Here is a 26,763-nt window from a genome sequence, read left to right on the forward strand (position 1 = left end):
CTACCATCTCACTTTTGGCTTGAAAGTCAGATGTAGCTTTTCTACATCAAAGTGAAGTGAATTAATAATCATTTTGCTGCAGCCAGATAGTGGAGAAAAGCTATGGAGCAAGTGGTTTGTAATCACGTCCCCAGAGATAATACACTGTTGTGAACATCTAGTGCTTCATCGAACAAAGATGCTATCTGATTCCTATGAGATTTTACTGTCAACTTTCAAGTTCTACAGAGGTTATTTTTGATATGTTTTTTATTTTAAAAATACTGTACAGAGGGGTTGCAGTTACATGAGCAAGGTAGTGAGTACATTTCCTATCAAGCATTGTTACCTCCTCCTTTGTTTTTCCCCTACCATTCCTTCCCTCCCACCCCAGAGGTTATATCTCTCACATCTCAAAGTCTCTCTTGACTTTCTTTTCTCTCTCATGACCAACTTTTTTTTTTTTTTTTTTTTGTCCGTCATGGGGCTTGAACTCTGGGCCTGGGCACTATCCCTCAGCTCTTCAGCTCAAGGCTAGTGCTCTACCACTTGAGCCACAGCGCCACTTCTGGTTTTCTAGTGGTTTATTGGAGATAAAGAGTCTCACAGACTTTCCTGCCCAGGCTGGCTTTGAACCATGATCCTCAGATCTCAGACTCCTGAGTAGCTAGGATGACAGGCATGAGCCACTGGCGCCTGGCTTCATGACCAACTTTTTACAAATATCTAACAACACAATTAGTAGAAGAATAAAGGTTAGTAATAGCCTGTAAAAAAAGTTCAGTTCAGAAGGGAATGAAAAACAATGTGTTTCCTTTACTTTATAGCAAAACCAGAATTCACCAGTTTTAGAACATTTCTCTAAAATTAAGTCCCTTTATTATTTCTTATTCCACTGAAAACTTAAAATAGAACCGTGAGACTTCAGTAGATTCTTTTCCATTGACAAAAGCAAACTGAAATCAAGTTTGCTTGAGTTCATATTTAGTTCATTTTTACAGGGAACTGAATTTGGAATAATATTCCTGTGTACACAGAGCAGCCCCTGGGTACTATGCATGGTTAATGCTATTATTGTGTTAAACTTATTGCTGCCAATGTCAGAAGAAATTTTTAAAATATGTGTCATGGTGCAATCTCACCTTTGTATGAGATTTGGACATGCATATTTTAATATAACATTTACATTTAATCATTGTTGAACTGATTTTTCCTCCATATTGTATGTTACATGTAATTCTTTTTACACATGTTTGAGGAATGTATACTGTGTTGTTTGTACTCGATTTGGTTTTCTTGTTGTTCTTTTTTTTTTGTTTTGTTTTGCATCTCAATTTTGCCAAATTATAATGCTGACCAGACAACTATTATTAAACCGCATTCATCTGTTTGAGATCTTAGAGACTTGAATCTGGTAATGCATTTTTTATTGTCTTTGGTGAATTACACTTTCAGCCACAAACTGAAATATTTCTCCTTCTACAATTCCCTTAAGCTTCTGTTTAGCTTTGGAAACCCTTCTTAGACTGCCCATATGATCTAGGCTCACATGTTATAAAACCAAATGACCCCACCCTCCAGATTATGACTAGCTTCCTCTTCCACTTATTTCATTTGTATGTTGGCTGGGGTGGGGAGAAAGGGGAGGTTTGCTGGACATTATCCCATAGCTATTTTGCTCAAGGCTTGTACTCTACCACTTGAGCCACAACTCCACTTCCAGGTTAATTGGAGGTAAAAGACCCATAGACTTTCTTGCCTGGCTGGCTTTGAATATGATCCTCAGATTTTAGCCTCCTGAGTAGCTAGGATTACAGGGCAGGAGCCAACACAAACTATCCCTTCTTATTTATTAAACTTATATTGTCTTTGAAATCTTTGCTTTTTTCCACCTACAAATTTGATTTTACTCAAATCCTCTCCATCAAATGTACAAAGTGAATATAGAACTCAACCCAGCCACTTGTAAACCAGCTTGGTTGATGTCCTAATTAATTCACCTTTATAGGTCACTGAATTTTGCAAAAATAATCTTTGGCTTTTTTTTTCATGTATAGCACCTCATGAAGTGATGTATACTTTTATGACTATTTAGTACTACATTTAAGCTTATTGCCACTGGCTTCACATTAAATTGAGAGTTAGCAGAATCACTTCTATATCTCATGTCTGTACTAATTAATTCTTAACTTTATTGACACCAGACAGCAACTTCCAAGAGGACAAAAGGAAGAATCATCAGTATTAAATAATAAAAAGACAAAATATATGATTTAGGTAAGGCATGCACCACCACAGCAATATCATTTTCATTAGCTGATTACCACTTTTAACAAAATACAGAAGAAGAATTGTCTCAAAAACAGTTTCTATGTTTAGCAAATGCAGGCCAATTATGCAGGAGCATGTGTCCCCCGCCCCCAACCTGCCCCCTTCTCACATCCAGCAAAGTAAGAAATAGTGCCTCTTGAATAGGAGATTTCCTCTAATTACATTGGAGAAGTAATAATGGCAGGTATTGCATGTTTAATGTAATGCTCTGGATGCCCTTTTTTTCTTCTTTCTTTTCTTTATCTTTCCCCCCCCCTTCACAGCAACCTCATCTTGAGCAGAAATAAAAGGTTCAGGGCTTGTCAGCATCAGTTTATAGATAGCTGTTTAAAAATAATGAGATATTGGGTATTGTAAGGCTCAGGGCTGTCTTGCTAGACTCATTTATTTCCATTCACCTTTTGTCAGAATTGCAGATAGAAGACATTCAATTAAAACTTGTCACCTGTTGCAGATGACCTAATTTGTACTGGGATGTTGTTGTAGTTTCAGGCTCTATGCTTCACATGAAGAAATTTTTACCTCCATAGACACAAGAGAGAAAAAAAAAACATATTCCCCTGTTAAAGATGTGGTTATGGTTTTGAAATTTCTATTATATTTCTACTGTAGCTGACATCTAGATTATAATTTTAGTGGATGATCTTTGAAACCAGCCAATAGTGGTTCACATTGTGGGGGTAGAACAGAGAAATGAAAAAAAAAAGAAAGAAAGAACTTTCTTGGAGTTCTTTCCTATGCACATAAATCCAAGATGTGGAGCTGCGAATGTGGCTTAGTGGTACGGTGCTTTCCCTAGCATTCATGAAGCCCTGGGTTCCACTCCTCAATACCACATACACAGAAAAACGTGGAAGTGGCACAGTGACTCAAGTAGTAGAATGCTAGCCCTGAGCAAAAGAAGCTCAGATACAGTACCCAGGCCGGAGTTCAAGCCCCAGGACTGGCAAAAACAAAAGAAAAAAGAAATCTATGGATATATTTTGGAGGCAACTTGAACCTAACAAGAAGGAAAGCCTTTGTAATTTACTATGCAAGTCTTACATGTTTAATAGTCCAGATAGCTATCTAGAGACCAGGAAGACTTCCCCTGCTAATTGTTAATTCATCTGTAGAGCAAGGAAGCTTTCATGTGAGTCATGACTTTTATCTCTTTTACTGACTGAGGGCTTGTGTGTGTGTGTGTGTGTGTGTGTGTGTGTGTGTGTGTGTGTCTGTGTGTGTGTTTAAAGCCCAGATAATGGATATGCATTTTTCTTCCTGTGAGATTTTTTTCTCTCATATCAGCAGACATAATACTATTTTGACAAAAAGCTAAGTAATTTCCAAAGTTCTTGAACTGTGGTCATAATGTTTTAAATATATATATATATATATATATATATATAATTATATATAATGAAGAGTATAAACATGAACTCCAAGATATGGAAACAAGAGGTTCTAAATATGTCCTGTACATCGTTTTCTTTTTTTTCTTTTTTCTTTCATTTCTCTTAGTTTTCTGAACCTTGAGTTTTATATATAAGAATATTGGATCTGTGGGAGGGAAAGGGAATTACAGAAACATCAGGTCAAAAAATGAACTAATGCAGCAATAATACTCACTTGACACTAGGTTGGATATGAACCTTACAAGTTAGCATGGGGGGGGGAAGGGGGAGGGGAGTAGAGAGGGATAAGCGAAAGAAAATGAGGGCTGGAATAACAGTGTTTAAAAACAAATGCAATCATTTTCTTATGTAACTGTAAACCTCCCCCCGACTCATCATATTTTCAATAAAGATAAAAAATAATATTCCAACATAAGTAAAGTGAATCATAGGCCAGAATTGTTTCGTGGAAATTTGGCCATCCTCTTCAGAACTATAAAACCCAGCTTTGAGGTGTGGAGGTTGCCTGCTTTAAAAGCTCTGTCAGAAGACATCTTGTCTAACGTGCAGTATTATTTTAGGGGAGGAATTACGGGTAAAGAAATACCTTCTGGCCTGAGACATTGAATCTGTATTATTATTATTGTTGTTTTGTTGTTATTACTATTAATTTATCATGGTATTACAGTTTGACCTCACCACTTGGGCACTGCCCCTTAACTTTATTACTCAAGGCTGACACTTGAGCCACTTCCAGCTTTTTGGTTTTTAGATGGAGATAAGATTAGAGTTTCAAGGACTTTTTTTTTTTTTTGCCTCTGCTGGTTTTGGATTGTTTTCCTCATATCTCAGCCTCCTGATTAGCTAGAATTATAGGCACCAGCCTAGATGTGGACTTTTTAAGGCAAACTCAACTGAATGCAGCATGTAAAAATCACTAACACTGCAACTGCATATGTATACAGTTTTCCTCTTGCTAGTCTGTATTTCTGTGCTGTATAAGTATTCACGTTCCTTCTTACTAGTTCATCTTTCTGCACACGTTGTATATGTGTTGCTATCACAATGCATCTATGGTTTATATCTAGTTGTTTTTACCTTCCTGTGCATTCATGCTCTTGAACTCTTCCTCTGCTCTGTACCTGGTTCCAGAATTCTTATCTATAAAAATGGATTAATAATATCAACAGCCTCATAGGAGTGCAATGAGGAGTAAAGCATGGGAAATCAATGTAAATCAGTTAACTCAACACCTTGCCTATATCATAACTCTCATTAACCCAGTTTTGCTAGTAACAGCCTTATATTTTCATTTATTCCAAGACTCTTCTTGCACAGACCAGCTTATTCAGTTACCATCAAGGGCAATGCTTATTAGGTGCACCAAAGCATGAGGTGTTAAAAGACTATGAAAACAGGAAGAAAGGGCTGGAATCGTAAAGCTATGCTTAGTGATGTTGAGGTTCTATGTGGAGAAGTAGTAGTTAGAGTAAATGTCTAGAGGTGGGTTTGTTTCATTGTCTTATATGATCCTTGAGAATTTAATATGGTTAGATTCTCCCCAGGGCATACATGGGAATGCACAAATCATTTCCTCTCATTCTGTTATAGAGTAAGCCTGTAAATATGCACAACTGCTCTGAATATCATCCTGAAGGAGACTTCCCCTCCCCGCATCAATACTGCCACTCAGATTCCCACTGCTGGGTCTTAGGCTGCTCCTCTGCCTGTATCTCTTCTCCTGTAGCTTCTCAAAGGGCTTTTCTCTATCCTCAGTTTAGGAGGTTGCATCTGAAATCTCCGGGCGGATTTTAAGATGTTGTTATACCTACTTCTATCCCTAAAGGCAAGGAAGGAGGTTTTTCGGGGCTGCACGGAAAACAACAACATCAAGGAGACAGGAATGTATTGGAGTGCCCAGTTCTTCATCTCATTGTTTCAGAGTTCTTCCTTTTCCCAGTGCTGTTACCTACTGCTTACTTTGCATCCAGGAACCACGCTTTCAAAAGGCTTTGATTTTAATAGGATTGTTGGCATCTTTCTTAATTATTTTAGAGGTCTGTATAATAAATGTCTCTTCAGCAAATTTTTGTTTGGGAGCAATATAACAAATGTATATCCTTAAATTAGGGAAGTAGAGTAAGGTATCCTTATATAAGTCTCTGAAGGGAAATTCTTTTTTGGTTTCATTTTGTTTTTGTTTTTCTTTTTTACAACCATCCTATAAAAAGCCTCCGACTTTGGGCTATTAAAATGTGAAAAATGCTTTTGACTTTGGACTGTATAATTTTATAAAAATTTGCACTTAGGCATAAAATGCAGTCTTGAAATTAGCTGACCTAACAAGACCTTAGGCTGAACTCTTTGATTTCTATTGGTGTTTATTTGGCTCACAGCATAATTTTTCCTCCTTGTCCTCCTCTTGCTTTCTCAATTTTGTAAATTTTGACAGCATAGGAGATTTGTAATTCCCTTATGGCAATGTAGGCACATGCAGTATTTGGAGACGAAGCAATGTGAGACATTCTGTTAGGTGGGTTATGCCAACTATTAAAATCTTTTATTTTTTTTAAAAAAGATAATGGCAGACTCCATACGAATAAAAAAATGCAATGGCTTCAATTAACTTCAAATCCTGTCAAGCTCTGTCTATTGTGTACATCTCATTTTTTTAGGGAAAAAAAATCTCATCTTTAAACCTTTTTAAAGTGGTTAACAAGGATAATCCAAGAAAAAGTTGTTTTTATAGCTCAGTGATAGAATGCTGGCCTGGCCTGGTCAAGGCTTTGGGATATGAGGAATGGGGAAGGAGTGTGATTGTAAAATGTGAACTAAAACAGCATTTGTCATCTGCACTGGAAATATTTGAATTAATGCTTGTTCATTCTAAGCTAGATTTTCCAGTTTAGAGACTTAAGCAAAGCATCTTTTTTTTTAAAAAAATTGTTTTGCGGTAGTCCTACTGTGCTGTTCAGGTTTGTCTCAAACTCCTCAAATAAGCCTTGTGCCTCAGCTGCTCAAGTTGCACCTACAATCCCGTGCCTAGCTTGTTTATTTTTAAAACCTTTTTCATTTGTTCCTGTGTCGCTTCTAAAATACTCATATATCTAAATGATATTATTGGTGATAGGAATGAGCAGTAAATAAAATGAGATAACATATTTCTATAGATTATTTAGATATCAAATATCATCTTAGCTTACATCCTTTGAATTATATTACTACTCCATCATATTGAAAATCTGTCTACTGAGTTGAGATGGCAAACATTCTCATATTCTATTTAATTTTCAATAAATGATCACAGCGAAAAATGTTTTTCAATAAAGTCATATAGCATTGTTTTCACACAATAGCATCTTCTCGATTTTTTCTTGGCATTTTAAGGATTATAAAATATATTAAATATGATTTGTATGATGCCTGTAATATAATTTTATTGGATCATATAGGAAAACATCAGTGGGAGTATACTGTCTATAGCTATCTTAGGTTTGGGAAAAGCAAGTAGGTTAAGACTCATCAAAGTTTACAGAGCTAGTTATTGAGAGTCAGGAAAGGAACTGAACCATTCTATCATGCAAAATATATTTTATTTTTCTGACATATTGGTTTCTTATGATCAGTACTAGAGTGTGAACTCAGGGCTTTCTCCTGCTGTGTGGTACTCTACCACTTCATTATGTCCCCAAACTTTTTACATATCCTTCACAGAATATTTCAGATCATTATAAAAACTAAAGACTTGTAGAAAAGCCCAGTGCTGGTGGTTCACACCTGTAATCCTAGCTGCTCAAGAGGCTGAGATCTGAGATTTGCAGTTTGAAGCAATGTGGGGCAGGAAAGTCCACAGAATATTTCAGATCATTATAAAAACTAAAGACTTGTAGAAAAGCCCAGTGCTGGTGGTTCACACCTGTAATCCTAGCTGCTCAAGAGGCTGAGATCTGAGATTTGCAGTTTGAAGCAATGTGGGGCAGGAAAGTCCACAGAATATTTCAGATCATTATAAAAACTAAAGACTTGTAGAAAAGCCCAGTGCTGGTGGTTCACACCTGTAATCCTAGCTGCTCAAGAGGCTGAGATCTGAGATTTGCAGTTTGAAGCAATGTGGGGCAGGAAAGTCCACAGAATATTTCAGATCATTATAAAAACTAAAGACTTGTAGAAAAGCCCAGTGCTGGTGGTTCACACCTGTAATCCTAGCTGCTCAAGAGGCTGAGATCTGAGATTTGCAGTTTGAAGCAATGTGGGGCAGGAAAGTCCATGAGACTCTTATCTCTAATAAACTACTCAGAAAAAGCTGGAAGTGGTGCTGGAGCTCAAGTTGTAGAGCACTAGCCTGGAGCACAAAGAACCTCAGGGACGGGTTGGGAAGTTGGCTCAGTGGTAGAGCACTTGCCTTGCATGCCTGAGGCCCTGGGTTCAATTCCTCAGCACCACATAAGCAAAAAGAAAAAAGCCAGAAGTGGCGCTGTGGCTCAAGTGGTAGGGCACTACCCTTGAGCTGAAGAGCTGAGGGACAGCGCCCAGGCCTAGCGTTCAGGCCCCATGACCGGACCCAAAAACAAACAAACAAACAAACAAACAAAAAGAACCTCAGGGACAACAACACCCTGGACTGGCAAAACAAAACAAAACAAAAACAAAAAATGTAGAAAGTAAATGTTTTTTCACAAAACCCAGTATTTCATATTCATGGCAATTTATAGATCAACAATGACCCATTCTTTGGTATATGTTAGGCTAAAAATGTAGGCCATAGACACTAACATCTTTTGTGTAAATGTATTATATTTACAAATATTTCTATTGTGATTGTTTTAATTACCTTTCCCTTTCTGTCTCTTGATTGTGTGTGTGTGTGTGTGTGTGTGTGTGTGTGTGTGTGTGTGTGTGTGTGTGTGTGTACTGATTCTGGGCTTGAACTCAGGGCCTGAGTGCTGTCCCTGAGCCTTTTCTTCTCAAGGCTAACTAACACTCCATTATTTGATCCACAGCTCCACTTTCAGCTTTTTGTTAGCTAATCAAAGTGTCATGGTCTTTCCTATCTGGGCTGGCTTCAAACCTCCATTCTCAGATCTTAGTCTCCTGAGTAGCTAGGATTGCAGGTGTGAGCCACAGGCATCTGGCTTTGACTCCTCAATATTTCTCTTTTAGCTCAACACATGATTTTGGATCCAGTTATACTAATTAGAAATCCCAGATTAAGTCTTTGCCAAGGTAGTTGCAATATAGACTCTTCATTTAATATGTTTGATTTATAATTTTTCAATGTAAACTCCTATACTCTTACGTTTTCTTACTCCTTTCCTCTGAAATTTACTGTTAATTTCTGTGACATTCACTCCCAAACAGGAAAAAAATATACTTCCTCAATTACACAGAATTTGTTTACCATTTAGTTTTTTCTAATGTGATTTTGACATTCTGTAACAGTGGCATTTGTCACCTGATATTTGAATTTCTTTGATAATGTTAACATTTTAATTTTTTTTTCTGGGAAAAACTTTAAAATAAGAATTATGTTGAAAATGTCTATCTGTTCAGTTTTATTTGGCCATTTAAAAATAATACTTTTTTTCAGAAGAGGAGACTGGTACTGTGGCTGGAATTCAGGGCCTCCCAGCCTTGCTTGGTTTTTCACTCAAGGCTGGTGCCTCTACCATTCTGAACCACACATCCTCTCCAGCCCTTTTCTGATTAATTAGAGATAGACAGATAGACAGACAAACCTGGATATCTATCTATCTATCGATTTATCTATCTACCTACCTACTTGTCTATCATCCATCTGTCTGTGTATCATTTATCTATCTCTAATGTATATTTTTACACAGCTCATGTACTTGAACTTGCTATTCTCCTGCTTTAAGGCCTGGGAGTATAGCTGAGTCTTCTTTGAATTTCAATACTTTTTTTCTTTAATCTAACCAGTTACTCTTGAAATGGTCTCTTTTGCTTTGTTCTCTGATGTATAAATATGACAGTATAAATAGAACTAAAGGTTGTGTGTTCCACTAAAATACAATTGACTGTTAAAGTTGTATTAATAATATAGTATTAAATTATGTTTTCCTTTATACCTTGAATTTCTAATAATTTACATTTGATTAATAAATTTACCTCACGGATTTATGTAGAAGTACATCAGTCTTTATCAAACTTTTGCACAGTACTCAGATAAACCATGATTAATATATTCTACATTGTATTAATAAATACTCTAAAAAACAGCATTCACTGGTCTGCAAAATTTTGCATTTACTATATATCTCACACACAGGGTTTTGCAAAAATACATTTGCATATTAATGGATCTAAGAGGCTTTATAGTAAAAATAATAATACAGATGATGGAGTTAAACCAAATATATTTTCTAAATAGTCTGAGAAATGCCCAAATATAATGCACTGTGTAACTGAGTTTATTAATGGAAAATGTTACATTGTTATATCAGTTATTGATATGTTAGTATTGTGCTACAACCCAGTACTACAAAAGAAATATCTTCTTGCTTTTCTCTTTTTCTAATTATTATTTCTCTTATGCTAATTTTTTTTAATTATAGGTTGGAAACTAGATAATCAATAAATTTTGGCCATTCCCCCATATAAGTGAAAACCTTTTAACATTAAATGTAAAACAAAATCTTTTAAAGACATTTCTTTTCTGTTGACTTTTTTTCATAATCTTTATATGCATTGCATTTAGTACATTTCTTTTAAATGTGAGCTACTTTGGCCTCCTTGCCAGCATCTCCCATTACCTCCCCCTGTCCCCTGAATATTCCTTTAAAACTGTGGCCTTCAGAAGCCCTTCTTCTATCCTGTGTTTAGACAACCCAGTTTACTCTCAGTGTTTCCACATATGACAGCAAATAAAAATGTGTGTCAACTTGTAAACTATACCTCTCCTATGAGACATATTGACATTTCAATATGGAACAATCCCTGAGTCTCACAAGACAAAAATCTTGTATAGAGTAATTCCATCCTCCATCATGTTTTTTATTCTATTCATTTCCACAGGCTCCAGGTGAGTCCTCTTGCTGGCTAGAGGAAGGCTGAGTAGTTATGGGTCCCAAGTCTTTTGCATTGAGCTTTTAGGAGTGACTAAGAAAAAAAAAAGGTACAAGATAACTATATCCTTAGTGTGAGAAACTATACTAGCACCAAAAAGCAAAGTCTTTTCTATACTAACTTATGTGTCAATCTGCCTTTTGTGATACATGAATGGTGACTTGGATGACTTTGTCGAAAGTGTCTTTCAGGTCTCTTTTCCACCGATAGAGGTGATTTCCCACATATGATGATTTCTACTAACCACTGCTATTTTTACATTCTTCTAGTAGCCCTGGACCATTCTGTATTCTATATCTGTTTCTAGAGCACTCCTGAATATCAATGTATTTGATTGCTTGCAAAGATACCTACCAAAACAGTAAGCCAGTGCCTGTGTTTGCCCACAGGGGTGCGTCTTGACAGAGTACGTGGAGGTCGGCAGAAGTACAAACGCAGAATAGATGCAGAGAACAGCCCCTACCTGAACCCTCAGCTGGTTCAGCCAGCCAAAAAGCCATGTAAGTACAGCAGATGTGTCTGGCTTGCCAGAACACAGACTCTTCCCACTTGGCTTTCTGTACATATACCAAAGTTGGCACGCTCACCCTGACTCTGAGGAGACTTCTTTTTGTCGGAGAACAGTGGGAATAGAGATTCCAAAGGATTGTCTGGGAGGTGTAATAACAACTCAACTAATTGCCTTGGTTTTTTGGTTTGGGTTTTGGTTTTTGAGACTATCTCTGATTTTTCTCTCCTCTACCATTTGCATCTCTCATCATTTTGTGGAGGTGTAAGCACATTAATGCATCACTTAGATAGTGTGGATTTTACATTTACTGGTTATCTTTATTTGCAGAGGTACATAAAATGGATCAGGCTGTGATCGTTAGTTCATTCACTGGAGCTGTTCATTTCAGATTTCATAAGAAAGTGATTTTTGTAGTTTTCACTAACTAAATGAGTTTGACTGCTCAACCTCCCAATGAAAATACATTAGGGGCCTCGTTAATTTTAGAGGTTAACACACAAGCTAGCAATAGATTAAAACATGAATGGACACTACTAATAACAGGCATAAGTTGACAGTTCCCTCTCAGATACCATGGGTACTATGAATTGTTTTTAAAGATCTCACGGTTTTATAATACCAGGTCCCAGTTTTTGGAAGGGTGACTGAAACATTGCTAAAATACAATCCTCATTCTCCTTAGCATTAAGCAAAAGGATTAGGGATACAAATTCAGGCAATAACTTTATCTTGTTTTTCTGAGGAATCGGTTAAAAGTTGTAGTGCAGCAGAACTTGCAATGTAGATTGTTTATGCATAATAGACACTGGGAAATGCTTTGGTAGGAAGATTCCTGTTAGTTCTTCCTGTCACAGAGACACAAGCCATATTCAGCAGAGGAATTAGCCTCTAGAGCAATTCTAGAAAGGAATAAGGGTAATTTTTGTTGTACTTTTAAGTGAATAGAAAGGGTCCACGTCTAATTCTGATTGTCCAGTAGGGGTCACTGCTGTGCCCCATGCCCGTGAGCATATGGAAATCTGTTAAATAAATAAAGCAGACCCTGCACTGTAAATGAAAGGACATTTTAGCTGTGTCAAAGGAAAAACAACCAGTTTTACATAAAATTAAAGCTTAAGTGAACATATGGCTTAGTTTCCTCTTGCCTTTCCAAAAAACATTATGTTGATTATACCTTCAATTGTCCAATCTGGCATCTCCTCCTCAGCCTGTATAAGCTGTTTGGAATTCTGCAAATACAATCTAGGGCTGCATTAAGCAGATTTTGCACATTATAATAAAAAAAAACTTTCTGATAATACAATAAAATGCAATAAGCACTAATGCTTAATTTCATTAGAGGTTTCGTTTCCTCGACTCAGTCATATACAGAATGCCCATTTCTCATTTATTTTATGCAAACATTGACTGCAACCATTGATAATTTCCTCTGTGGAAAGAAAAATGAGCACCAGCCCATTTGTAAGTCAACATGATAGAGGAATATCTATCGTTTTCTGTATAAACCTGAAAAATTGGGAAGTGGCTTGTCAAGTACCTTTAAGAAGATTACAGCAATTTCAGTGAGCTCCATTTGTCTGAGATAAAGAGGACTCCTAATAAATCATTACTCATTATCTAAAGGCCTCTGTGTTAATTTTCTTTAGTCCATCCAATTAGTGTGTTTTTGTAACAAACATTTATAAAACTTAATTTTCAGATCCTGTCAGATAAGTGTCAAGAGACTGTACATGGGGTTTTTCTGAACGGTGGCTGGGAGGATTCTGTACCCTGACTGATTATTTGTATACCACAAAGGCCCAAGAATGAAAATCGGGTTCTATTGATTCTAATTAGGCAAACATTAAATAAGATTTACCTAGAAATAGCCCTGCTGGCTATTCCATTTTCTGAGCGATGGGAATTCCTAAGCTTCTGCCGAATTTCTCAGACCCCTCAAGTCAAGTATCCATTGATGAGTAAAACAGGACACATTTTCCCGTGCTTATTAAAAAAGAAGAGTCCTAATTTCCTTTGATTACATTCCTGTTCATTTTCCTATTACTTTTTTTCCCCCTAATCCTGAGGGTCGAGTGGTGCTGCTAGGGGGTTTTGGTATATTTTCAGAACTGTGAAAGTTGAAACTTTTTAAAGCATAACTAAAAGTATAAGCATTGATTTTGTAGTGTTCACAATAATCATACACCTTTCTGTATGGATCCTGCAGCTATTACACAGAAGCTATGTAATCTTTTTTGGCATTTTTATACATTTTATTTATTGTCTTTTTATATATTTTTATTGTAAAAATACTGTACAAAGGGGTTACAGGTGCCTGAGTTAGGTAATGAGTACATTTCCTATTGTGCATTGTTACCTCCTCCTTTGTTTTTCCCCTACCATCTCTTCCCTCCCCACTTCCCCAACTCCTCTCTCTCCTGTCTCCCCCCCTGAAGTTGTAAAGTTCATTTTCAACATGGTATCTTGTATATCTCATTGTTATAATGGGTCAACCTGTATCCTTATTTAAGCATTTTGTTATTTTCCTTCCCCTCCCCAAATTATAAAAATGTACATACAAGATACAGGGCACCAAAATCAAATACAGTGAAAATAGGGGTTATACTGTGGGGAAGAACATACAAAAGAAACCAAAAAAATCACATAGTACATTATAAATACATTAAAAACAATATCAAGAAAGAAAAAAAAACACTTGTGTCCCTATCTAGGGGTTCATCGACTTGGAAAAATTATATTAAGTGAAGTAAGCCAGGCCCAAAGAAACATAGGTCCCATGGTTGCCTTTATTTGCAGTAACTAGTATATGTATAGGACAAGCAGAAAAGGTCAAAAGTTATGTACGTATGACCATATAAGATGATGTTAAGTGAAATGTAATCTTTTAAAAATAATTTAGAAGCTATATTATTTTTAGTATTGTTTTCTAAACTAAAATGGTATCTGGGGGCTATTTCCTGCCAAGTCATCATATTCCACTGAAGGATCATTGAATATTACAGCAATTAGTAATTATCTACTGACAATTTGAAAAAAATACAATTCATAAGGTTATGTTAATAAACTTGACATATATATTGCTAGTTGTAATTTGGATAAGGCTCATTGTTTACTTATTGGAGGACTAAAAAAAGAAGAATGCCATTTTTGCTACTATGAACTGTTGTGATTTTGCATTTTAAAAAGTTATAAACTTTTACAGCAAAAAATAAATACATAGTCCATGCAGGAAACAATGGAAACTTTGTTCACCAAGATCTCTGGCATATTGTATATTGAAATATGTGGGTTTCTTCTTAGTTCTTCAGTTAGAAGAAAACATAACATCTAAAGCTTTGTATAGAGATTGAAAATCAGCCCAAGGAGGAAAAGCATTTTGTTAGCTTGGCTTTACAACCCGTCCATAAAACTCTCACATGCCCCTGAGCAGTGAAACACATTTGATATGATGCTCTTCGTTTGTCTCTAGTGTTTATTTTATGAAGGATTTTTAAAACATTTATCACAAATTTCAGACAGATAAATCTAAACCAGAGAATGAACTAGGGACAACAGATGCCACCAGAGGATTAAAGAATTAGGTGCTCAGAAGGGGAGATACTATAGCACATAAGTAGGAGTATTTTTATGAGATTGGCTATATTTGGAAGGTTGGGTGGATGTGTGGGGAGACAAGGAAAAGGGTTGGGTGGATGTGTGGGGAGACAAGGAAAAGAAAGAAATTCCTATTTAATGCATCCCACAGAGATAAAGTTATATGGTTAGTAATTCACCCAGACAGAAGGGCTCTGACCTTTGCTCTTTAAGGAGTTAAGACAATTAATGGCTTTTATACTCATTATGTATGTGGGCATTGGTAGCTCTTTGCCTTCCCATGATAGTTCCATAGTTCAGTTTACTGTGGGGTTTTGTTTTAGAGCTGCTGGGTATTGTTTTATTAGCATTCCCAAATCTCATTTAAGAATGAAACATCAAACCCAGACAATATCTAGTATCTCTTCCCTGTTTGCTACAAACAAAACAAACCTCCAAACAACCACCGAACAACAAAAACAAAAAACTTACTACGGGGTAGTTGCTTCATTCTAGCCAAAGCAGAGTAAGCCAAAGAGAAAAGCAAGCATTTGATCAGGGCTGCTGCACTTTGCTTTCCGACCTGATTCTTTTCCTCTGAAAACTGTTTAACACAGGCGTATTGGACCATAAAAGGGATAGTCTGAGTTAATTGTTGAATATTTAATTTTTTTTTATAAGCACAAAAGTGCTGTAGGGCTTGTGAAAGAGAAGAATGATGCTTGTAGTGATCTTGAAATGTTCTGGTCTGATCCTGCAGATAACAAGATTGTCTCACATTTGTTGGTGGCTGAACCGGAAAAGATCTATGCCATGCCTGACCCTACTGTCCCGGACAGTGACATCAAGGCCCTCACTACACTGTGTGACTTGGCTGACCGAGAGTTGGTGGTGATCATTGGATGGGCGAAGCATATTCCAGGTATATTTAAAACCACCACAACAAAAAGGTCGTAGTGAATTTCCTCAGTTATCCATGTAGATTTGGGCAGATTCAGATTTACTTATAGGATTCCTTAAAATCTTGACTTAAAAAAAGATCATGCTTAATTCAGAGTTTTGCTTACACACACACACACACATACATACACACACACACACACATACGTTTGGGTTTTGGTGAATTATATTTTTATATATGAAGGCATTAGTTCTTACAAGATATTGAAAAAAGACTTTTTAAAAACATATGCTTATTATTTTTAAAATTCTGAACTTTCTTTTTTCCTGACAAATAATGCTGCTTTTTCTTGTAACTTTAAATGTTATTATTGTGAGCAGTAGATAAGACACTTTTTTTTGCCCTTGTAGGAATTTCTCATTGTATTGTTTATTGGGGCTGATTCTAATGAATTGCTGTTTGTATTTATACGTTTGCCTTGGTTTCCAATTAGGTATTTACTATGCATTTATAAATTCATATATAAACTATTTTAAAGAGCAAATCTTAAACTGAGATGGTAAAGTTTCTCATATGGTGATATAGAATTAGTATTTCAAAAACAATCTATTCTTTCTTTTCAATAAACATATGCATGGTCACGAGTTTGAGAATTTTAGTATTCCACTTGAATTAATTTTCATTTATTTGGACTTTGATCTTCAAATACTTTCTAAACAAGTTTTGAGTGATGAGCAGTATTTTTCTGGTACAGTTAACTTACTTCTGTCTCCTTAAACTAGTTTGTCTTTATGCTTTGAATGCTACAGTAATTTCTTTAATCAAATTGATGGAAGTCCCTTTCCCAGCCCACACTGAAACCAATTTATTGGTCATGATACGCCAGCTATGTTGCTAACAGTCGTAACGAACTGTCAGGCGATATCGCAGTGGAGCTAATTTGAAGTCATTAGGTGTGCAGCGTTCAGGCGACAATTTGTTTCAGTGGTTAGGAACACAGCTGACATTTCTGAATGGCTTTGTTCCGTGCAGTTCTAGATGAGGCCAAGCAAATTGTAAACTAATTTAAACATCACTCTGTATTATACCAGCTACTTTGTCTTACACTGCTTGCTAATAAAGCACCCCAAATTAAGTCAAAACTAGTTAAATAGGTGAGCTTGAGTGCATTCTTTAGAAAATACCCTCACAGGGTTAGTACATCTCAAGGAAGGATGGAAACTGGATTATGTGCAGGGGTGATATGACATCTGGATTGTAACAGAGCTATGTGAGTTAGACACATGCATGTTCTAAAGAATGTTATAATATTTTGGAACTCTGGCTGTGTGGATGACTAAAATTTGTACTTGAGAACAATGTCAGGAAAGGGTTTAAGAGAACAAAGAAAAAAAACTAATATCTGTTACAGTATCCAAAATATTTCATTAAGTAGTTTACATATATATATACACACATATGTTTGTACCATATGTCATTGTGATGTTTTGTATATATATATAAAACATGTATACACAAGTCACACACATATATATACATGTATGTATATATAATAGCAGCTAAATATATGATATATTACTATATATTGCTATATGTATTACTACATATTACTGTATGACTATATATTACTATTAATTATATATATGTAATATATACATATACTATACTCTATAGAATAATATTCTATATAGAATAATAACTATATATAGTTCTATAATAACTATATACATAATATATATAATACATATTCTCTGTATAGTATATATAATATATAATAACTATGTAGAGTATATATAATAACTATATAGTTTATATTCTATATATTATTCTATGTATATTTACATAATAACAATTATATACAAAATAATATGTATAAAACATATATAATTTATAATAATATATTACATATAATAACAATATATTGTTACTATTCTAACCCAGGGTTTCAGCTTTGGCACCACAGATACAGGGGATTCCACAATTGTGTGTAGATAGGTAGCTGTCTTATGCATTATAAGGAGATGTTTAACAACATCCTTGGCTTCTACCCATTAGATGCCAGTAGCACTCCTAACAAATGAAAAGTATTCAAATGGTACCATATATCCTTAGATGTGTGTGGTGTGTGTGTGGGGGGGTGGGTAAAAATATACCAGTCTGCCTCTATTACCCCTAACTGAGGATCGTAGATCAAACCTAAGGACCAGGTGCTATTATATCACCAGTTCACAGAGGCAGAGATTGGTAGATTGGTAATTATATATATATCTATATATAGAGATATATATAGATATATATATATATGACAAAGCTAGGTAACAGTAACTGTGTCTCACACCTGTAATCCTATATCCTCAGGAGGCTGAGATGGGAGGATTATGGTTCAAAGCTAGCCAGGGCAGACAAGTCTATATGAGATTCTATCTCCAATTAACCAGCAAAGATGTCAGACTGGATGTTTGGCTCAAATGATAGTGCACTAGCCATAAGCAAAACCAAGTCAGAGTGCAAGGCACTGAGTTGAAACAAATACTAGCAACAACAACAAAAACCCCATGTACACATATGCATCCATGTTTATACGTGTATATATTTACAAGCATGTATATATATATGAATATATATGGACAAATTCACAGATATACGCAATGCCTTCAAAATATATGCAGAACATATACAGAGCAATTTCTGCTTTGAAATTCAATCAAGACATTTTAGTTTCCCAATAGGTTTTATTTGAATGATTTCAAAATAATATTTTCATCATCATCTTCATTATCATCATCATTCACATCTGTGTAAATATCTATGTCACCATAATTCCAAGCCATCCATTAATTCCATGAACTCTGCTCAAATCTCCCTGGATCTAAGGGATTTGTTCACATAGTATTTTGATAACATCCAAACATGTCACAATGGAGACTTAGAAAAGTCAACAACTTCTTCTAAGCCTTCTGGTAAGGAAAAGTCAGTGATAAATTTGCAGTTCTGGCTGTGCATCCAAGGAGAAATGTTAGCTTACAAAGGAACTTGTCACAGTAACAGGACTCTGGTGACTTTTGCAAAGATGGTAACTTTAAATAACTATGAGTAAGACCGTTTGCAGTGCTGGAAACAATTGCTATACGATTATGTGCTCAGCCTTAAGCGGAGGCTTAGAATTGGTGGGGACTGATGCTATTCTCTCTCTATGGCAAATGCCAGAGCCGGTCACAGTGGAGAGATGATTCACAGCTCTGATTTTCATGATGCCCAGAGGATATTTTAAATGATTGCAAGGAGAGGCCTGGCTGTTCAGAATGAGATTAGCAAAACAAGAATTAACTGAAATCCTTTTTAATGATTTTTTTTGGAATACCATATATACCATAGAATATTTTGAAGAGGTAGAAGGGAAAGATGCTTTGATATTGAAGTGTGCTGGCTTAATTCTGGGGCATCAGAGAACAACACAGGTCGGAGAGGAACATGGGATAAGGAGGTAAAGGCACAGACAACATCGAGAGTGAAGCCACTTTCCTCACTTAAATGAAAGGAAAATTTCCTATTCTTGATACATGAGCCAGTTCTGAAAAGTGGAGTCAGAGCTGGAATTAAAGTCACATCTGAACTAAAATGTCCTGTCTTAGTGCTAACTTCAAAACTCTTTGTTTTTCTAAAGCTTACATTATTGAACACTTCAGTAAAGTACACTAAAACCTAAAACCTTTGCTGTGTGTGTGTGTGTGTGTGCTATTCTTAGTTTGTGCAATCACGGTACAGGCATTTTAGGTTTAACTTCTAAGATTAGCTCTGGAGCTTTTCTGTCCTGCTCTGAAGATGCTTTTCCCACACTTGATTCTGCTACATAAAAAGTAAAGAATTGAACAAAAGAAAAGATTGAAGAAAAATACCTACGGAGTGGAGGGATTTTTATTATTATTATTATTATTATTATTATTATCAGTAAATAGAATTCGTTGACTTATGTTGATAAATCACATATGTTTTGAAACATGACCACACTTTATCTGTAGCCGAAGAAAAAAATAAAAGATCTCAAGGGCTTTAGAAAATGCTTGACTTTAGTTGGAGGAGCATAAGGGTACAAGAACAGATGATGGTGCTCTAATAGCCCTTTTTAAGAATGACAAGACCCCACCATTAGCATCCTTTTATATCCTTGGAAATTGCTCATGCCTCGCTTTTCTGGTTCCTATCTGCCTGACTCTTTTTTATTTCTCTTTCAATTTCGTCTGCGCTCGGATAAGCGCATGCTAACACAATATGATTGAGCTGTAAAATGGAACGCTGTCGCCTCTAATCTCCTTTATGTAGATACGGAGCTCCTGCACACTCGACTTCATTCTCTCCCCATTGTTGGCCTTTTTCTTTTTTCCCCCCGAGAATGGGCTGCAGAGTAATGGCAAATATCAGAGCTAGGTTTCACAGGGTGTGATAAGACAATTATCAGCCCAACAGTCAGATCTATTATTGTTCTTTGTGCTTGATTATAATATTATTATGTACTGGATCTGGGTTAACAAAATACAAAATGTGGTTAGTCAGAGGGTGCTTAAAAATGCATAACCCATATTAGCTAACCTCTATAAGTGGTTTAAATTTGTGGATCTTTCCAGATAGCTTACTTTAAAAGAACAGAAAGGTATTACAACAACTAAAAGAATAATTGTAGGATTGAAAGCATTTTTCCTTTTTTAATATAACAAATTCCTAAGTTGCCTTGTTTTCAACATGAAGAAGACATGGCCATTGCTCCAGTTTGGCAAACCGTTAGTCATGTTGTTAAAATGTTGCCTATTGTAATGGCACTAGAGAGAGAGAGACAGACAGAGAGAGAGAGACAGATAGAGAGAGAGAGAGAGAGAGAGAGAGAGAGAGAGAGAGAGAGAGAGAGAGAGAGAGAGAGAGAGAGAGAGAGAGAGAGAGAGAGAGAGAGAGAGAGCCCTATAATTTTTCCTTATAGCAAGATAAGGGAAAGATATCTAGCTCCAAAAGAAAACTACACTATGCAGATAATACAATAAACAGTCTTTAAGTGTTTTTTCATGTAAGAAACATATCTAAAACATAAAAGCTAATATTTTTCATTTGCACTGAAATGGTTTTTTGTAAAAATGGTTCAGTTAGGAAAATGTACATTAAAAACTGTTCACTGACTTGCCTGTTTAATGTTTTCTCAGTAGAGTTATTTAGAATTTTCTACAGTGACAGAAATCTGTTTAGAGTGTGGATTAAATGATTTTTGTGTTATGGAATTAATTCTGCAAAAGATTAAAAATGGAATATTTTTTGTTCATAGTACTGTTTGATATATACTAATTGCTTGAACCAATTTTATGTGGAACCCAATTTATAAGATTATGTTACCCTCCTGCTAGAGTTGTATGGAGGTTTTATTTTTAAATACTCATTACTGGAACTGGGCACCAGTGGCTCATGCCTATAATTCTAGCTACTCAGAAAACTGAGATCTGAGAATTGAAGCTTGAAGCTAGCACATGCAGAAAAGTCTGTGAGATTTTTATCTCCAATTAACCAGCATGAAGCTGGAAATGGATGTGTAGCTAAAATGATAGGGTGTCAAATAAACTGTGAGTACAAGGTCATGAGGTCAGGAGTTCAAGCCCCCATAGTGGTACACACACAAAACAATTTCATTATTGGGTATGGTTGGCAAAATACCCACTTTCAATTGGTAACACCATTACATGATTAGGATGCATACTAATGTACAAAATAACATGCTAAAATAAGATTGTTTCTTTTTTTTGGGGGGGGGGTCCGGTCATGGGGCCTGAACTCTGGGCCTGGGCGCTGTCCCTCAGCTCTTCAGCTCAAGGCTAGCGCTCTACCACTTGAGCCACAGCACCACTTCCGGCTTTTTTCTTTTTGCTTATGTGGTGCCAAGGAATTGAACCCAGGGCCTCAGGCATGCAAGGCAAGAGCTCTACCACTGAGCCACCTTCCCAGCCCCTAAAATAAGATTGTTTCTATGTGTAATATATGTGATTATGATTTGATATGTAAGAGCTAGTTGACAAGCACCATATATAAGTTGCATCTAATAGTTTATGTGAAATTTGTATTATTGGAACTTGATAAATATTCATTGATTAGTTGATTTAAAATGTGTATAGCACAAACTTTCATTGGTTTTCATATTTTACCTTCAACACCATCTCATAGAGAAGGTTGTATGTAATTGTAATTTCTACTTTGCTTTGAATGAATTAAAGCACTCTAATTTTAGCCTCTTTTCTCTAGATTAATTTTTCTTTTGTTTAATTCAGCTATATCTACTGTGAGATAGTTGAATCTTCTAGTTAAATGGAGATAAGTTAAATATAAGACCCAGGAACTGGATAAATAATAAGACCACTTAAAGTTATGAGTATTCAATTATTAACTGTTTGGGGGTTTTGTTTAATCTACTTTGTAGCTATAAAACCATTACTTATAGATTAGAATGATTTGAGAGTAAAATCAGAAAAATTGAGCTATAGTTCAGTAATTTTTGTAGGTTACTTAGTTATGCTAACCATTAATTATATTGTGAAAATCAAATAAGGAAAAAATATGCGTGTACATTTTATTCCTATATTTAATTAATTTGCAAATTGTAAAGTATGATGTAAATATAAAGCATTCTATGTTATTTTTTATTTCCAAAGTATTGTACACATATCATTTATATGTCATATATATCCTGTATTTATTTTTATTTATTCAATTTATTTTTTATTGCTGTACATATATTTTATTTTGTTTTATTTTATTCATTACTTATATTTTATTGCTGCACATTTTATTTACTATACATATATAATTTCCTTGTTTATCATTCGTGAAAGTCACAACTGTGTATAGAAATAGGAATCAGGAAGTGATAACTATGTTGTAAAAAATGTTTAGGTATCACCTGAGACTTCTTTATTGATTTTTTTAAAAAATTGGTTGTGGGGCTTGAACTCAGGGCCTGAGTGCTGTCCATGAGACCCTTCTTGATCAAGATTAGCTCAAGACTAGACTACCACTTGAGCCACACTACCACTTCTGGTTTTTGAGGGGTTAGTTGTAGATAAGAATCTCATAAGGACTTTCTTGCCCAGGCTGTCTTTGAACTGAAATCCTCAGATCTCAGCCTCCTGAGTAGTTAGGATTATAGGCATGAGTCATGGGCAACCAGATTCCTTTATTTTCTATAGCTAACTTTATTGAAAATGAAAACAGTAGACCAATAAGATTTAGTGAGGTTTGCCTGGCAGAGATCCAGTTCAAGAGACAAACCACAGGCTGTTAAAGATGCTCACAATGATGTGTCATGGGCTATTCAGTGCTATTCATGGGCTATGCACTACTCTGTCATCATGCTGAATTTCCACCTGCTTTGCTCCTGCTAGTTACTAGACCACATGCATTTGCCATCTCTCCATAGCTTTGCTATTGTATAATTGGAAAGGACTCATCATTTTTTAGTAATCATTAAAGGCTTATTAAACTATTAATGTATCTTTTGCATACCTAACACTACTCTAGGCACAATGGGAAGATGCCCATGAGATCATCCTGAATCATTAGCCCTATCTGCATAAACAAATGTACCTCTGTAGGAACATATATTGATGATAATCTTGATTTACCACTGTGTTCGATTCAGACTTGACTTGTTCATCTTATGCATGGAATTGAGCCTTCAATCTAAACTAGCTATGATAACTCTTTATTGCTTACAAAGCACTTCTACCAACTTTTATTGAAGGACAGTTTTCTTCTTATTAGCCCTGCTTTGTAGATGAGTAAATCAGAGAGCTGAGAGTTCTGCATGACTCATTCTGGAGAGAACGTTAGTCAGAGCTGTGGTGTACTGAACGGAGATGATGTTGCGAGTAGCAACATCTTCACAGTCCTCATTACTTTCCCCGTGATCTTGTCGTTTGTCCTCAATCTCCTATTTGAATTTTATAATACATTTAAACAAATGTAACATACCCAGCCTCTTTGTACATTTTGTCTGTACATTTACAACATCAAAGATAAAAGGGAAGGAGAATTCCTTACAAGAGAAGGTCTGCCATATCTTTCAATAAATGCAAACTAAGACCATGACTTGGTAGTATAGCCTAAACATTACTAATGACACATTTCTATTGATTGATTGATTGATTGATTGGTTTGTTGGTTGGTTGTGGGGCTTGAACTCTGGGCCTGGGTGCTGTCCCTCAGCTCTTCAGCTCAAGTTGAGCTCTCTACCACTTCAGCCACTGCGCCACTTCCAGTTTTTCTGGTGGTTTATTGGAGATAAGAGTCTCATGGACTTTCCTGCCCAGGCTGGCTTTGAACCATGATCCTCAGCTCTCACCCTCCTGAGTAGCTAGGATTACAGGTGTGGGCCACCAGTGCCCAGCTACTAATAACACATTTTAATGACCAAGTCAATCACTCTTTGACTACTTATGTGACCAGTTGTAAAAGTCACTAAATGATTGGTTACACTGATCCAGTGTTCCCATTTCCCCCAACTATGCTCAGATTCACTGGATGTTGAAGTTGATGGACACGTAAAGGTAAAATGGAAAAGTGAGTCACTGTGAAGACTTTCCAATCACATCAAAAACAATACCTCTACCATGGAGGATTAAAATAGTTTCTGCCAGCCTCTTTTTACTTTTTTCACCTTTGTTGCATAAGCATTCAATGAATTATATACCAGCCATGTACACTCAGGACACACACATAAATCTAGCCCTCTCAGCCTGGTGGGTGGTTCAGAAAAATGAACTTGAAGCTAAACAGAGTGACTAGATGTGATTGTGTTACTCCAAGGCTACACACAGTGACAATGTCAATGGAGGCTACAGACACAGACAAGAACCCATCCTAGAAAACCCTGACCTTCAAGCCAGGATAGCATATTTCCTACTAATGGTAGAGAAACACTACTGCAATATTTAATGGAGACTGACCACATGGATTTTCATTTTGAAAAGATGAAAATCAGCTTCTAGACAGAAAGATAACTCACTACTTTGGAAAATAACCTTTCTCCATGCCTTATGTTCTAAAAGCATGTCATCCATTTCAAACAAGCTCATGGTAATTGCTAAGCTCTTTTAAAATGATCTTTCAGAAGTTTGAGACAACCTGAAGTTTACCTAAGGATTATGAGACTATTGACATTGTATAGACCTAGCCAAGTCTCTGCTTGCTTTTCTGGTATTCTTTTTATTAGAGAAGATGTTGCCTGTAACTTTTAGGTTGTTTTCAAATCTACTTGATGAGTTAAAGAGAGAAAACTGGGTCTTATGGGTAAAATGTTATATAAAAGCTGGCATAATTAATATAAACCACATATGCTCAAATGTTTGATTAAAATGTTTTCATCTCTAAACACCAGTGGGAGAGGAGTACGGAGCATGAGGCAGGGAGGGCTTTGTTTATTCCCTCTGCTCCTTCCTGACCCTTTCCCCAACCCTAGTTCTACTTCCCTTAGTGGCTGGTGGCACTTTTTCCCCTGTGTTCCCCCTTTATCTGGCTCAGCCAATCTCCAAATGAATGCATGTCTATCCTGGCCTTGGCTTTGACACTCTGGATATATTGATTAATAGTTGCCCTAAGCTCCTTTTAGCAAATCAAATTTTCACTTTTAGCAAGGATTTCGCCTCTGATTTATTCAGCAAAGTGAAATGCACTAAATTGACTTTGACATTCAGGGAAAATGGCTGAAAAACAAAGAGCAGAGGAAAGAGATATAAATTGTATGGCAGCTGGTGAGTTCAAGCATCAGAGAAATAGTTTTCTATAGAATGCCTACTCGGTGAAAAGTACTTTTTAAACACAGACAGAAGTGATTTCTTCAATAAAAATGAAATGCTGAGTTTCTTTTAGGAGAAAGTAAACTCAGAATTCTTAGTCCATTTAAAAAATGGTTTATATTGTTTCCCATAGTAAAAGATTTCACCTGACATTTCCAAATACACATATAAGCTATTTTGGTCATATCCATCTGCTCTATTATTCTTTCTTGCCCATTCTTCTTCCTCTTCTCCTTCTCCCTCCCTAGTTATCCCTCTTTTTCTCTGATGACCTTGGTTATAGTTTCTCCTGGATTCCATAAATTAGAGAAACCATGTGATACTTATCTTTGTGAGACTGACTTATTTGTATGTGGATATTTGTGTGAATAATTATTTGCATATATACATGCTATATATAGATACGTACATGAGTGTGTGGATATGCACACATGTATGTGTGTATACAGTGTGTGCGTTTATTCTAAAAAATGAAGCTTTTCCATTACAATCAGGAGAATTTGAAATAATTTTGGAGTATATATCTTGGTATAGAAAAGCCATGTATCTTTGATCATCTGGGTCTTTTCTTCCAAGAATACCATGCTGAGCTGTGTTCCTTTTTGAGACTGAATCAGTCTGCCTCCTCATTAGAACAAGGCTCAGTGGATAAATAACGACTAGGTTTAGGAAACGGAAGTGTGGTTTCAGTGTATGGAAAGACATGGTGCTGGTGTGGATGAAGAAAGGTGGGAACAGGGCTGAGCTGAGTTTCTGTGGGCACTTGGGGAGGAATTAAAAGTGTGAGGAATATCAGGGATTTTCTTTTTCATATTGAGATGTAATAGATGCATGTCATCTGCCTAAGGATTTTCTGAGTAATAAGAGGAGCAAAGGAAGGAGAAAGCTGTGGCTGAGAATTCCTGCTCATTTACTTCTTTCTCATGAAGTTTTAATTTTCCTTATTAATTGTAGACAGAGTACACATGTGATACATATGTATTGTTAAAGCAGTTTTCCACCATTTAACTATATGTATGTATATATATATATTTTTAATGACTCTTTTCTCTTTGTCTTTACAAAAAATCTAGCAGTATTTATAGTAACTGAAATCCAAAGACACTCATTCTGTCCCTCTCAATGATGTTTTACAAATCAACTTCTTTTAATAAAGACTGCGTATTGAACTCAGGACCATAAGCTTAGTTGTCA

The 26,763-nt window shown here is 36.0% G+C and overlaps 1 protein-coding gene across 12 annotated transcripts in view; it reads left to right on the forward strand.

Moving 5' to 3' along the window:
• Esrrg (estrogen related receptor gamma) overlaps nucleotides 1–26,763 on the forward strand; it is a 612,729-nt gene that overhangs the window by 534,127 nt on the left and 51,839 nt on the right. For all 12 annotated transcript variants that reach the window (XM_070041493.1, XM_070041489.1, XM_070041499.1 and 9 more), the window contains 2 exons: nucleotides 11,156–11,266; nucleotides 15,611–15,772. In XM_070041493.1, coding sequence (XP_069897594.1) covers nucleotides 11,156–11,266; nucleotides 15,611–15,772 — 273 coding nt within the window. The remainder of the gene's footprint in view (nucleotides 1–11,155; nucleotides 11,267–15,610; nucleotides 15,773–26,763) is intronic.

This window comes from Dipodomys merriami, unplaced genomic scaffold (genome assembly GCF_024711535.1).
Source record: "Dipodomys merriami isolate MVZ:Mamm:240054 unplaced genomic scaffold, mDipMer1.0.p SCAF_31, whole genome shotgun sequence".
Taxonomy (NCBI): domain Eukaryota; kingdom Metazoa; phylum Chordata; class Mammalia; order Rodentia; family Heteromyidae; genus Dipodomys; species Dipodomys merriami.